Below are 14,331 nucleotides of genomic sequence, written 5' to 3' on the forward strand. Positions count from 1 at the left end.
CAACCCATAGGCCCCGGCTCTCAATCTTAATAACCGCCTGTCCTTGGGATATAGATGATCCTATTGTTTTTGGATTGAGGGATCAAAGGTCAAGGTGACTATGACTTGTATAAATAATTTACATTTATATTTCTTTGTTCAATTAATTCTTACTAATAAACCATTATTATCTCTATGTTTCTTCACCAGTTAACAATCTCCCATTGCGTTGCTTTATTATTCTTGTTTCTTCATCATAAACACATACAATTACAAAATAGATAAATACAGAATCCCTAAAGAAAGCCCAACACGGCAAAATTGAAAATGTTGCAGGCTCGGTTTGATTGAGCCTGTTCATGGACGGTACTGGAAAGTGCAAGTTACCGTCCACGCCCCCTAGCACCGGCTTAAGCAGAATTCAACATTTAAACATGAAATAGTAAAATTTTGAATTTAGAAACATCCGCAGATGTGTTCATACGGCGGTTATCATGGAACCTTCAATGTGACACTTCCGTGCCATTCCATGAAAAGCGGCGTATGGTCCCCAAGTAATAAAAAGCGTGTGCCCTAAACGAGAAAACAATGGGCGGAACTAAATAAAATGGAATTTTGAAAGGGGATCAGAGGTTATGAAGATATATTTATGTGATTTACACATGTTTAATTCTAACCATTATATGTAAGGAGAGGTTAATACGTATCATTTTTAACATTTCTTAATTAAATGTGTTATATTTAATCAAATCGCTTTACTTATTGTCTGCTCAACGTTTGAGCAAATTATTATTCTTTCTTCTTTGTAGGGGCTATATTGATTTAACATACAACATAAAAAGGCAAACCTAAGAAAAAAAGGTTAAAATGTCACAGGCAATGTAGGAATCTTCTCGCGGTATAATGTTATCTGATTCTCTACCTTAATCAATATAAAGCCGGGAGTTGACTTTAATCTACGATAAAAGAGATATGTTAATTTAAATATTGTAAAGCAGTCATGTTGATGATTTTAATTAACGCAATTTATTTATTACTTACACGCTTCTTAAACAATGCTACCGCTATCATAAATTGCGTAAATATTTTACTAAGTTTTACCATCGTAATTCAGATTAAGTTTTAAAATTTCATTGCAATTTGAAAACTCTTTTACGACTAGGTATTGACAAACTTGATTACTATGAAGATGTGGTTTACAAACTTCGTAGGATCATGGATCATGGGTCATAGTAATTTTTCTGCTGTCTTCCTTTTAGGGTAGTGGTCATTAGGTTTCATTTTTATACATATTTACAAAGTCAGTAATGTGATTCTGGCGGGGATTATTTTTATTTACACTTTTGTGTTATTTTTTGTGTGTGTTATTAAGGAACATATTGGGGCTAAGAGTGAGATATGATGTGCTAAAACCTGTTTAAACTGCACAGTGGTTTAACTACCACTGATCGAATTTTATTTTATTGAATTGTCCTTGACGGTATTTTCTCTCCCTTCCCCTTTCTCATTTTTTACCTCCCCCTTTCACCTTTAAAGCCCTTGTCCCTTTAATGCCCATGTGGGCCCGTTATTTCACACATTATGTGTCCCTCTCCTTTCGCCGCCCTTGGTTCCACTCCCGGTTTTGGTTTGGTGCCTTCTGTTTGCTATTTGGGTGTGTCGGTGGCTTAGTTTAATAATATTTTATTGCATATTTTGTACATGATTAATTTACACAATCTAACATCAATATCTTAAGCATGAATATAATGTACATACAAAAGGGTTGGACCAAAAGTTATACCAACATAATCTAGGGTCCTCCCCTGAAGGTCTATCTTGTTGGCTTAATGGTAACATAGTAAGTAAATGTGGTTTTTAGAAATTCTGAGATATTTATTTATATGATAAGCGATATTAATTTCATGTATTTTAACTGGTAGAAAAGAATCGCTTAACCTAAAAAACAAAGAAAATTACAAAATGACTTAATGAGGTAAAATGGAAAAAAAAATATATGCCATTAACAATTTGCCACTATAATAAACGCACCAAACCTTGATTTGCAGCATTATTTTAATAAACTTAATATGAAAGTAAATATAGTATATGTGTAAACAAAATTAGGTAAATCTTCTACTACTTTTGATGTAATTATGCACTTCTTGAAATAGTCTTATGTTTTCGGCTTCTGCAAGTCAGATGTCGATGTCGGTGGCTGCGTCCCATGAACGTTGTCTTTGCCGTGTTGATCTTTATTCTTGGTGAATTAAGTTTCATTCGTTTTCCATAGTCATAGAAACCGCACCTACGATAAACTACTATAATGATGTGTATAATATCCATATTATTCCCTATCTACACAAGTACAATCAACCTAGTTTTTGTATTCTTTCAAACAAGCTCAAGATTTGTATGGACAAATTGAATACCAGACACACATACGGATAGACAGATAGACGGATAGATGAACAATAAAATGGGGCATAATTTACATATTGTTCTTTATCAACATTTCTGTAGACCGACAGAATGACAGACAGACAAACAATCGAACGGATGTGAAAAATACATAAGTGCCTAATCTCCTTTATGCCCTTTTCACACTATGTTTCACCAACCTAGCTTTCTTACTTTTGAGTTAAGGAAGAATCCAGATTTCTTCAGACAGAAAAATGGAATAACAGTTACACTAATGGATATAAAATATGATGTTCGTATCAACAAATTACCTTTGTCCTTTTGAGTTTAAGCATCTAGCAGGATTCGCATTTCTTCTTGCGACTAATAAAAATGAAAATGAATATCATAATCTCATTATTGTCCCACATCTAAATTTTATCAAAGGTTATCGGTTGAGCTTTTTGTTTGTACTTTCTGAAAGATGACTGGATCCAAATTTATTGAAAAGGGCATAATGACGGACTGACGGTCGGATAGACCTAATGTCCCCTTAGGTGAAGCAGGTAGAAATAATATACGTGCAAAGTTTAAAAAGCATGGATATAATATTTCTATGTATTTCTATGGTAACAAAGAGTAACAGAAACTTTCTTCTTTGTGTATTTTAAGGAAAATAATCACTGACATTATTTCATTCTTTTTAATCTTAATATATAAGATATGATATACGAGTACAGTATAGAGTTTAAAGTTTCTACATTTGATACTGCAATTTATTTTTCTTTTACATTATATATAAATGTATTTTTTATATTAAAATTTCAGTTTTTTAATTATTGTTGTTATAAATTTATAGTTTTAATATCCATGATATGGCAAAATGAACAAAGGCGCAATATCTTGTATAATAAGAGTACACGGAGTTGGGTAAGATTAAACACAAATCAAAACCATTCGTATGGTAAGATATGTTTTAATAATTTAATGATTTTGTTTGGCCCACAATACTGTAAGACGCTACAGAAAATATACCTAATAAAATCTGATAATGAAAACATCAATGCACGTGAGAACATGACCTTATTTGACAGAAAAAGACATAATCGTTATTTAGTTTAAAAGAGTCTTTTGTTCAAAATTTTGCGTTGACTAAAGATACTCATAGATTATTTTGGTACATGTAGCTGCAAGACAATAACGCCATTAACAGTGCAAATGGAAACAAGTAGAAGCTACAAATCCAACCTTTGCCACTTGAAGACGGTGTTGCAATTTCTGCAGAGGTATTGGCAGCTAATGTAGACCCTTCACGTTTGCCTGAATTGGATGTATGGTCTTTCAACGTTGACTTCAAAAGACTAAGAGTAGATTGACAGCATGCTGTTGATGCTTCATTTTGTCCGGGAGAACCCGTGCTTAACTGAAATGTTGTTACAAAATGGTGAGTTGTCGTAGGATGAGGAGGACAACATTTATTTGTCTCGCATTCCAAATCATACAAAATACTTTTGAAAAGTTACACCGATTCCCCACATGCTTTGCACAAGTAAACGAATGTGTCGTGTGGGCAGTGTGTGGAATTTTTGTTCTTTGACAAAGTTTGACATTTTGCATAATCTGCACGTATATGATAAAAAATAAAATCATAATACAAAATCATGGAAGATATGTAACAAAGGTAAGATATTATGTTACGTACTAACTGATGTACTACCGTATATATTGTTTGCTCTCTATAAAAGTAACATTTTGCTTTATATCGTAAAATAAATCAAAATATTTTTCTTGTATCTTATCTATTTAACGAATTTCCTTATATGGAAACGTATTCTTATTTAGGATTTTTCAGCACTTTGACATGAGTTTGTAAATTAAATCTGTCAGAGACCGGGATTTTTGTTGTTAATTTGATAAGATATAATATGGGTGATAAGTATATAGAATGGAACAAACAATCATTAGTCTTCATAATCCTGACTATCATTGTTATTTTTTATCACGGTTTTGTCATTATGGCAAAAAATACTTCAAGGACAATTATTCTACACACTATCTGACAAAACAGAACCCATCAATATTATTTTGGCCTGAACAGAAAATGGATCTCGCTTAATTTAAATTCGTTATTATAATAAACAACAAAATATTCTCCTACCAAGAGATCTCCCTTTATTAGTAACCATTAATTTTCAAATTAAGAGATACTGAACAAAAGATTAGTTTTATTAGTACATGTACAAATTACGATGTCATTATAATTTATTCAAAAATAAAAAAATCATAGAAATTAGCAAGGTAATTAAAGAAAGGACCTGCAAAAGGATAAGGGTATAGGAAAACGGGTCAAAGCTACGTGAAAGGGAGGTGACACTTTTAGCCCAAACATGTTCATTTTAAACGAGGAATCCCCGCCAAGCAAAATTCTTGCTATGATTGATATGGCTACAAGAGGTAATATTAGTGAAGCGCAGAAATGATCATGTAGATGCATTAAGAAAGTAAACTAAATGACAATAACAAAAGTGCTTAATGTCTGAAAGGACATGTTATTGCAAAATTCTATTGCCCTCACCAGATTGATATAGTAAACGTTCTGAATGTTGCTGAATGAATGATTAGTTGTTCGAAAACAGGGCTGCGTTTCATAAAATGTCTTATGTGTATCCTAAGTCCTGGGACGTAAATCCAACTTAAGGACAAACTTAAAACCGTGGCTGTTAACAAATGATTTTATCTTCAGTTAAAAACTGTAGACTATAATTAAATTCATTTTCCTGATATATATTAAGTTAAGAAATACTACACCAGACCTTTTAATGTGTTATCAGTATTGCTATTCAGAAATAAGAAGAGTCTTGATTTATATGAAATGGATGAAACTTACGCTGCAGATATCGCTTTCATTAAAACAACTGTCCCATCTTTTTTTCGGGTCTGTTGTATAACACCAAAGTTCATCTGAAAAGTTTGATTCACATGACTTACAAAAAATGGCTGTGCGACCTATATGAGTATCTGTAAACGAATAAATTTCCAATTTGAATGTAGTCAGTAACCGTTTTAACCATTAACCTGATGAGTTTGTATAATTGATTTGTCTTTTAGCTTATTTTCAGTTTACTTTCTGATTCTTTATCTAACTGGCTACAGAGGGAAATAATGTTCAAATATGAAACTGGGCTAACATTTTGATATAAAAAGTATATTCAAGTTTCTTCTATAAATACAGGATTTCTTTTCATCACGAGTAGCCACGGGTGAAATATGATAATTTTCATACCACAAGCTAAAAATAAACACTGTTTTAAAAGAAAAAAAACGTTTTTTCGGTTTATTGTTTATAACCAAATGGATAGGAATAATTCCTTTTAAATTTTGTGTTTTGGATGAATTAAGAAGAAATTAGTCCGTCAAGACACAAGTGAAAATACGGAAAATATATTTCACTGCAGTGAAAATATATTGCTAAAGTGAAAAAAAAATACTGCCTCCGTTGGTCGAGGGGTAAGAGTCGATGACTTTTAATCAAGTAACCTCTCTGGTGTGGGTTCGATCCCCGGGAGATGCTTTGGTAGTTTAGCACGGAGGAAAGTAGTCTAGTACTGGTGCAACTCTTCAGGAACAATGGTTAGGAAACTACCCGCCTATATGACTGAAATGCTGTTGGTAAAAGGCGATGGAAATTAAGAATTTGCATTTTATTTCTTTAATATTGTTCAATATTTTATTTATAAGTATAAAATAGATAAAAAGATATGGAACGTAGAAAATCTAATTTATTAAACGTACTCTACATTTTATGTTTTAACATTCTGGTCGTAGTTTGAAAGAAAATAAATTTGTTTGTTTCAATCTCCATCATTTTTCATTTATTCTGTTAATTTCTTTCACCATCACCCGAATGAAGACGACATTTTAAAGTACTTGTTTAAATTAACACGGTACATCATTTGATGTGATCTTCAATTCTCATCAACATTCGTACTTTTAATAATGAAATTGATTTGAGTTTTATAAATGAAATTAAAATCAAGACTCGGGAGCATGGTAAGGGAGGAAGTTGAATAATTTATAAATTGCCCTATCAAGTTGAAATAACTATAAACATAACGAATATTTCTTATACTATTATGTTTCTAAAACCTTCTTATTACTTATGCAACAATAACTATTTTCATTTATATTTTCAGTTTGTTACATTATTTTGTAATTGTGTTGGCCCCAATTACCCCTTTAAAGCACACACAGCCCCTTTCCCGCCGTTCAAAATGAACATGTAGATACATTTACTTTCATAAAATACTTGTTGCCGCCAACCAATTTCTATGGTCGTATCATAATTAGTTATAGTTAGAATTCTTTTATAAACAAATATTTAATAAGAATATCCAGACAATACATTGATATTTTGTATGTATTACTATTCGAAAAAGTTATAAAAATGTGCCCATTATAGACAAAACCACTTAACCAGTATACAATGCAGTAAACATTATTATGTTTGTGCGCTTTCTATATTTTTTCTTACAATAATTTCTGAACAAACACTGACGACTCAATTTTGTCAAAATATAAATATTCTAAATTTTTAAAAATCTATAAATGAATACAAAGTAAGTAATGATTGTAAGTGTGGACTTACAAGTTCCATCAGCGTCTCTACAATAGTTATGAGCATCTTTTACGGAAGCGTCATTCGGGAAGTCACCGGGAATGTTTCGTGCATGTTCGTGAGGCTGTTGACTGTCCCAGCGCTGACATGTATATCCGCCCAGTGTCACGTTCAGAGTACCACTGTATGATGGGGCGTCAATGCATTCTTCTGTACACATTTAATCAATAATAGTAACAAAGTTTATGAAATTTTCAAATAGATCTTCACTGGAAAAAATGTGATGCTTTCATTTTTCCTTAGATTTTGTTAATTATCATGATTATAATTATGTGTTTTACTGATTTTTATCCTTTTACTCTTTATATTATAATCTGGATTTAGCCGAATAAACTTATCTATATAAAATACATATAGATGATGTTTTATTGGGGGAGGTGTAAGAATGAAACCGTTTAAATAATCTAAAAACACATGATCTAAATAGACATAAGCAGGATTTTAATCGAAAATTATTATTTTTGTATTGTCGGGTAGACGAATGTTTATCCGGTTCGCTACAAAAGTGAATCTTGGCTCGCTAATGTTTGCCGAGAAACACTTTCCCTGTCACCGAATAAACCTTCTCATTTCCGATACCAACTATGTTTTATCTACAATAAACATAATTATCTTGAATAACGTAATGTCAACAGTATATTGAGAAATAAATATTTCAGTTTGTCTATCTTTTGATTTGTTCGATGGGGCGTAGCCCCCAAGCATTAATCAGATTGCTAAGTGTTTTGATATTCTTTCTATTTTGTATCATAGTCAAACATACAAACACGTTCCCTGTTGTCACAAAATGAAACCCCCATAACAAGTAACCAATAAACTAGCATCTGAATATGATATTTCTGTCGCTTTCCTTTATTTGTCGTCACAATAAGTAAACCCCAGCAAAAATGATCCAATCAAAGGGCATGCTCTGGAGTGAGGGTAACTAATACCTGCACTCCAGTTTACGTACTGTGCATGTATATAACTGTTGAATAAATTTAATGCTATGTTATGTTATTTATACGATTTATACGATTTTCAACGAAAATGTCCCCAACCTATGATACAACTCATTAATAGTTCCTAGCTGTATTGAAAAGTAAGCAATAAATAATTCAGTTACCTACAGAAAAGCATAAAAATATATATATATATTTTTATACGATCTATTTAATATTTATCTATTGAACCGCCTGCAGCCCTACACTAAAATAGTTCAATGATCCGCGGAATTTGTAATATTAATAATATGTAATGTGTTATATTGTAATTAATATTTTTGAGCTCTGTTTAAAAGAAATGATGCAAGAAATAGTTTAGCTCTATTGAAAAGTGAACAATAAATATTACTGTACACTTATCTTGAGAATCATGTACATTCTTAGTAATCTACAGAAGAGCGAAAAAATATGTCTGTTACTTTTAATAAGGTACTATTAAAGTAAGTGTTTATATACGATTAAAAATCCCTTACCTCCATTTATACTAGTTATAACATAGGCAGCAATCATGGTATAAATCTGTTTCATTCTGAGAGTCATCCCTGCTGGCTTTGAAGAAAGAGAATTAGACAATAGAACTTGCCGCAGAAACTCTGTAATATATTCGCAATGGAGGTATCGTTTCTGTATGGACAATTCCAATTGGTTAGTCTATAATAGGTATTTACTTGAATGTATATGATTTACTAGATATTGGATTTGGAAAACATTAAACTGACAATATTGTATTAAACTTCCATACAGAAATCCATAATTATTAATTACCTTTAGAAATATCAAACATGTGTTTGATAATGTTTGATAATTGATTCAGAGCAAGTTAGATGTTAAAAAGCTAATGTGTAGTAAAGGTAGCAAAATGTTAACTTCTATACAAAATACTAACTCACTATAAATAATCGCCAACAAAGAAAAAATAAGGAGGAAAATTCCTCTATATGGAAAATGAGTATATTATGAAACTGTTACAAGGTACCAAAAGTAAAAAAAGGTTTTGAGAAATACAAATTATATTTTTCTTGGGCATTTTGAGCCTTGGAAAGGTTTATATAAAACAATTTGGGTTTGCTAGCTTGTCACTTCAATGATTATCTGCATATAAAGATTAATTTCAGTTTTCTACGTTTTCCGTTTGTGTTTTTTTTATTTATAATGAGATTTGTTATTAAGCCCACAAGGCATTGTCAAAACCGGCATTTATATAAATGTTACAGTGTTAAACAAAGGGATAGTATGGTAACATTCAAAATTTTTTGTTATTGTTGTACACCAGCAGACTGGTCAGTTCTGCAAAATGTCAGAATGATTAAAGGCACATAAAATGAATCCATATCAGTACTGAAATATAAAAACAAATATTAAGTGGGGTTTTTTTTTTCTTTGTTTTTTGTTTGTTTTTTTTTTTGTTTTTTTTTTTTGTTAAAATGTCTACGTTCAGCGACAGAAATATTAATAAATTTGCTGAAATTTTCTGTCGTAGGGTATTTGACGTTGAAATCCGCGCTGGCGTCTTCGAATATTTTTATGCGAGAAAGCTATCCAGCTAGCTTACAGAACGTCGATCGTTCTATTCAGGTGCGGTATTTGTGCCTGAAATAAAGCTGGCTGGAAAGTCGAAATATAGTGTTCGTGATTTTGAATTCTGTAGCTTTTATTACGGATTGTTGTTTGTTATCAAAAGAAAACCTCTTACATATTGTCTAATAGTTGACCATAAGCAATATGTAGATGTTTCTGTGATGACATCAATAAATTACGTAAATCATGATAACCTTACACGTTTTGTAAATTTAATTAAAGGTAAAACTGTCCACATGTCTAAAAGTCGATTAATGCACATTAACTTAATCCATCTATTTTATCCAATTTTGAAACATATTCTTCAGTGATATTTCTTAGCCCCTTCCAACATTTCTCTTACCTACACATTTATAGATATGTCACAGTCCCATAATTTCACGACAGAGTCTTTCATGCCTTCAAAATGTTGATCAAGTATTTAATGATCATAATGTACAAAAACAGTTATCAGTTAAATCACTTCGAATTTAAACTCTAGATTGACATTATCATATGTAAGACATTGTTGATATTTTCAGTCACGTGTTCTTTTCTGAAATAAGATTTTTTCAGTCATATGTTCTTTGTTAAAATTAAATTATGAGTAATGTGTTCTTTGCTTAAGTGTTATTTTTCGTCATGTGTTCTTTTCGTCCATCATAGTTTCAGTTATGTAATTTTTGCTGTTATCATATTTTCAATTGGCTATAATTGTTTTCAATTATGTCTTTATTGTATTATAATATTTCAGTGATGTGATCCAGTTGAACCAACTGAAAGCTGAAGATAATTCTTTAAGTATTATATTGAATATTTTACACAGTTAAAGGTATAATCATTCTAGATTTTAGGCTGAATGAAATTTGCTACAGTTTTCAAGTCCACATAAAGGCATAATGTAAACTCATTTTTAGAATTATTTAAACTTTCCAGTATCTTAAAATGTGGTAGCTGAAACATTTGAAGTGAAGGAATAAGATATGATTAATCTTGTTTTTCCTGAGTTATCTACGTATCTGTAAATCAGGTTTTCTGTAACATTAATAATTATTACGTTCATTCTGTATTTCATGGTTCCTTATTTATTAATGGAGTGTGTCACAGTTGTCACTCATAGAAATATCTCTCAGTCTCACCCTTTGTTCAAACTTCTAGCATCTCATTTCCTCTGCATAATAGGCATCAATACGTAAGTATATTAATGAATTTATATCTAACATATATGATGTGTGGCTTAAAGTGGTTATTGTTAAACAGGTTAGGATCACTCTTCACCAGGCTGTTGGTATAAGACTTTGGATCCTTTTATGTGAGTAAGCTGTCTCAGGTAGTTTACGTAAACGCTGGTTGATCTACTGGTTAATGCAACTTGAATAATGCATGATAGGATGATTTTACTAATATAACTACGAAACTGTCATAATTATGATTGTTAATTGGTATAACTTTAAAAAAGAATCACAACCAACAAAGAAAATAACTATTGTGAAGCACCTGTTTCTTCTGTGTTTTCTGTGAGTGTGGGTATATACTTTGTTATCATGCCATTACTATGACAACTGCCTGATAAAGCCTGTCTGAGAACATCAACCTTTCTCAGTCAGTGACTTGAGAACACTTTTCCATGCTTAAACCTATGGAAAAGTCAGAGGATATCAGATTTTTCAAGCACCTCCCACTTTTTGCCGGACTACTTTCACAATGTAAACAGCTTAAAGCATTGCAAAAAATAAAAAGATAAAACAGCCTAAATAAAACATATTTATTAAAAAAAATAATGTTACAAAAATAAATAATGATTTTTAAATGATTTAATTTTAATTAAAGGTATATTTACACAAATTCTTATTAAGATGCTTACATCTTTAAAAAACATCTTCTGCTCTTAGACATCTAAAACAACAACAACAACAATAATATTAATAATATTAAATAATTAAAAAAAAAAGATGAATTCTTAGTAACAAAATCAGAGTAAGGACAGGAAAAAACATTAATTATATTTACATCATTCTCAAGTTTCACAAAGATAATTATAAATAATACAAATAAGCACTTTTTAATCTTAATTTGACAATCCTTCAACTTTATGGCAACGTTCAATTTGCACTGGGATGATTTGTTGGAAGTTCAAATGATGAATATTGAAGAAATTTATGACAAGAACGAATTTAAAGTCAACACTGGTATTGATCCATCAATCTTTGATGAGGAATTTGATGAAGAAAAACAATACAATGTTACAAAGTTATTGACTGATTCTCAGCTGTCCGAGTATTCGAAGACTCCTGTTTCAACTGAATGTCTTCAAATTCCTGAAACTGCTGCTCAATGTTCTCAAGCAGCATCTGATCAATATCCTCAAGTTGATGAAAATCACAGTGCTGTGCCTGTCCTTACTGATGTTGCCTCTGAAAATATTAACAAAGGCTTTATAATGGTTGATATGGACTCTGTAAAGGCATTTAACGAGTCGGAAAAAAATCAGCATACAAAACGTAAAACTAACCAACATATAAACAGGCTAAAAACTTTTCTCAAACTAAAAAACGAAACACGAGATTTCCATTCCATCCCAATGACGGAGCTGGATGAGCTTCTTGCCATGTTCCTTCTCTCCATTAAGAAAGAAGATGGAACAGACTACGAGCCGAGTAGTTTATGAGGGTACATATCTACATTTGACAGAGTTCTCCAGGAAAATGGGTACCAATTTACCATAGCCAAAAGTTCAAGACAAGGATTTCCCCTAACAAATCAGACTAAATCGGTAATTACAATTTATTACATCTATTCAATAATCTTTTGGAAATTAAATAAATCCAGCAAAAAAGTGAATTTCAAGATACATGTATTTCATCATTATAAACTAATTCCCCCCCTGGACTTGTTTCACTTATAATTAAAAAAAAATTGCCTGTAATGAATTTTTGCTTTTTAATTTTAAATGATCTTAATTTTCTACAAATAATCATGATATAAATCAGCTATTTTTCAAACAACAAAATGATTAGCATGTAAATTTCAGGCAAAAACAAAAAATCTGAAAAAATCAGGTAAAGGCAACAAAGAAAATGCTGCCCAACCAATAACAGATGAAGAGATTGACAGGCTTTATGATACCGGCCAACTAGGTCTTTCTTCACCACAGTCAATCATCAACACTTTGTGGTTAACATTTACCATACATTTCGGCATGAGAAGTGTAGAAGAACACTATCACTTATGGTAAATTTAAATGTCATCTCTATTAATTAAAAAACAGTTAATGAGTAAGATTATTAAACCTAAAAAATTAAAATGCATAAAAAACTTTTTTATTTCAAAATCACTTATCTCAAAATCTTCTAGTAACGTTTTTCTGGAACGTAAACTTTAAGGATGTTCAGAATGCCATTCAAAATGAAATTTCATGTGGCCGAGCTTCACCGTTTCACAACCTGAAATTGGAATAAATTTATAATTTTAGTTGCATACTTAAAACTAAAAAAAAAAAAGGCATAAATTAACATGTATTTATATTAAAAATTGCACATATAAAAATATTGTTTTCAGTTGGGGCGACGTACAAGTAAAGATCGATGCGGAGGGCACTGAGTTTCTGGAACTTACAGAGCGCCAGACTAAAACACGCACTGGAGACAGCGGTGGTTCTAGGAAGGTTCCTCCACGTATGTGGTCTAGTGGAGATGAGCGGGATCCGGTATCTGCCTACAGATACTATGCGGCAAAGCGTCCACATAGATTCAGTCGGGATTCGGACCCATTTTATTTGGCACCAAGAACAACCCCACCTACAGAATTTGACCAATGGTTTTTAAAACAGCGGGTTGGAATAAAAAAAATTGGCACACTTATGAAAACAATGACTGTAAAATCAGGCATAACACGGCACCTTACCAACCATTCTGCCAGAAAACACACTATACAAAAGCTCATGGATTCGGACCAGGCACCTACTGATATTATGCAGATCACTGGGCATGAATGTGTACAAAGCATAATCAATTACAGCAATATGTCTTTGAAAAAGCAAAAAACTTGCTCTAATATCTTAAGCAGATCTGCCACTTCATTGAGATCAATTAATACAAATAAATCTGCAACATGTACAAATGCTTTTTACCTTGACAATAGCACTTCTGTCCCAATGCAGTCTCCGCTGCCTGTTTTGCCATCTACACAAATCGAACCTCCTGTCTCTGCTCCAAACACTCAGTCTCAGGTAGTCAATGTTCCAACTGTTAATTACCCCACCCATTTCACTCAGGCTGGAAATGCTCCAGGTCATGTGCAGTCAATGTTTTTTGGTGCTACTGTCCATATACAGAATTTTAATATGTACAGCATGCCTCCAAGGAACGATCAAGACAGTAGCAGTCGTAATTGAACAGTTTTAAAATATTTCCGCTGAACAGCTGAGGTGAACAGGTGAACATGTGACCGAGACTCCTTCGTCCAAATCCGTTATGTTAACTGTTAAACTGTTAATTTCTGGCTAACAGTTTGTAAAACATTGTTCTTTTTGTGTTAATCTCCTTAATAGCTTTAAAAATCACACTTGTTATCCTGTTAAAGCGCAATTAAATTCTCCAGTTTATGTCTGTTTCAGCCGGCGGCCATTTGCTAAATTTGTTGAAATGGTAATATGTTCCTACGCCAGATCAGCACTGATGATGTTTATTGTTGGTATTGTTTAATTGACTTTGCTAAATATTTATGATAATACACAGTAAATAAATTGTTAAAGCAAAT

General features: G+C 31.9%; 3 protein-coding genes across 3 annotated transcripts; 2 read left to right on the top strand and 1 right to left on the bottom strand.

The window, feature by feature from the left end:
* Positions 1-3,201: 3,201 nt before the first annotated feature.
* LOC132721522 (plasminogen-like) lies at positions 3,202-8,556 on the bottom strand. Its single transcript, XM_060705838.1, has 4 exons — positions 8,490-8,556; positions 7,004-7,183; positions 5,246-5,319; positions 3,202-3,781 (listed from the first exon to the last, which is right to left on the bottom strand). The coding sequence occupies exons 1-4, from the start codon at positions 8,554-8,556 to the stop codon at positions 3,521-3,523; spliced, it is 582 nt and encodes a 193-aa protein (XP_060561821.1). The 3' UTR covers positions 3,202-3,520.
* Positions 8,557-11,118: 2,562 nt separating this feature from the next.
* LOC132721527 (uncharacterized) lies at positions 11,119-12,723 on the top strand. The gene is made up of 2 exons (XM_060705844.1): positions 11,119-12,346; positions 12,605-12,723. The coding sequence occupies exon 1, from the start codon at positions 11,666-11,668 to the stop codon at positions 12,239-12,241; it is 576 nt and encodes a 191-aa protein (XP_060561827.1). The 5' UTR covers positions 11,119-11,665; the 3' UTR covers positions 12,242-12,346; positions 12,605-12,723.
* Positions 12,279-13,966, top strand: LOC132721523 (uncharacterized). Its single transcript, XM_060705839.1, has 3 exons — positions 12,279-12,282; positions 12,633-12,804; positions 13,132-13,966. The coding sequence occupies exons 1-3, from the start codon at positions 12,279-12,281 to the stop codon at positions 13,964-13,966; spliced, it is 1,011 nt and encodes a 336-aa protein (XP_060561822.1).
* The last annotated feature ends 365 nt before the right edge of the window (positions 13,967-14,331 follow it).

Source organism: Ruditapes philippinarum, unplaced genomic scaffold, assembly GCF_026571515.1.
Source record: "Ruditapes philippinarum isolate M1 unplaced genomic scaffold, ASM2657151v2 ctg990_1_1_1_1, whole genome shotgun sequence".
Taxonomy (NCBI): Eukaryota; Metazoa; Mollusca; class Bivalvia; order Venerida; family Veneridae; genus Ruditapes; species Ruditapes philippinarum.

Bases quoted from the DNA above. Each gene is read 5' to 3' on its own strand.
- LOC132721522 (XM_060705838.1), bottom strand. From the start codon at position 8,556: ATGACTCTCAGAATGAAACAGATTTATACCATGATTGCTGCCTATGTT. The intron at 5,320-7,003 runs GTAAGTCCACAC...CAAACTTTTCAG, and splicing joins TAGAGACGCTGATGGAACTT to ATGAACTTTGGTGTTATACA. The intron at 3,782-5,245 runs GTAAGTTTCATC...ACAACATTTCAG, and splicing joins ATGAAAGCGATATCTGCAGC to TTAAGCACGGGTTCTCCCGG.
- LOC132721527 (XM_060705844.1), top strand. From the start codon at position 11,666: ATGGCAACGTTCAATTTGCACTGGGATGATTTGTTGGAAGTTCAAATG.
- LOC132721523 (XM_060705839.1), top strand. The intron at 12,805-13,131 runs GTAAATTTAAAT...TATTGTTTTCAG, and splicing joins GAAGAACACTATCACTTATG to TTGGGGCGACGTACAAGTAA.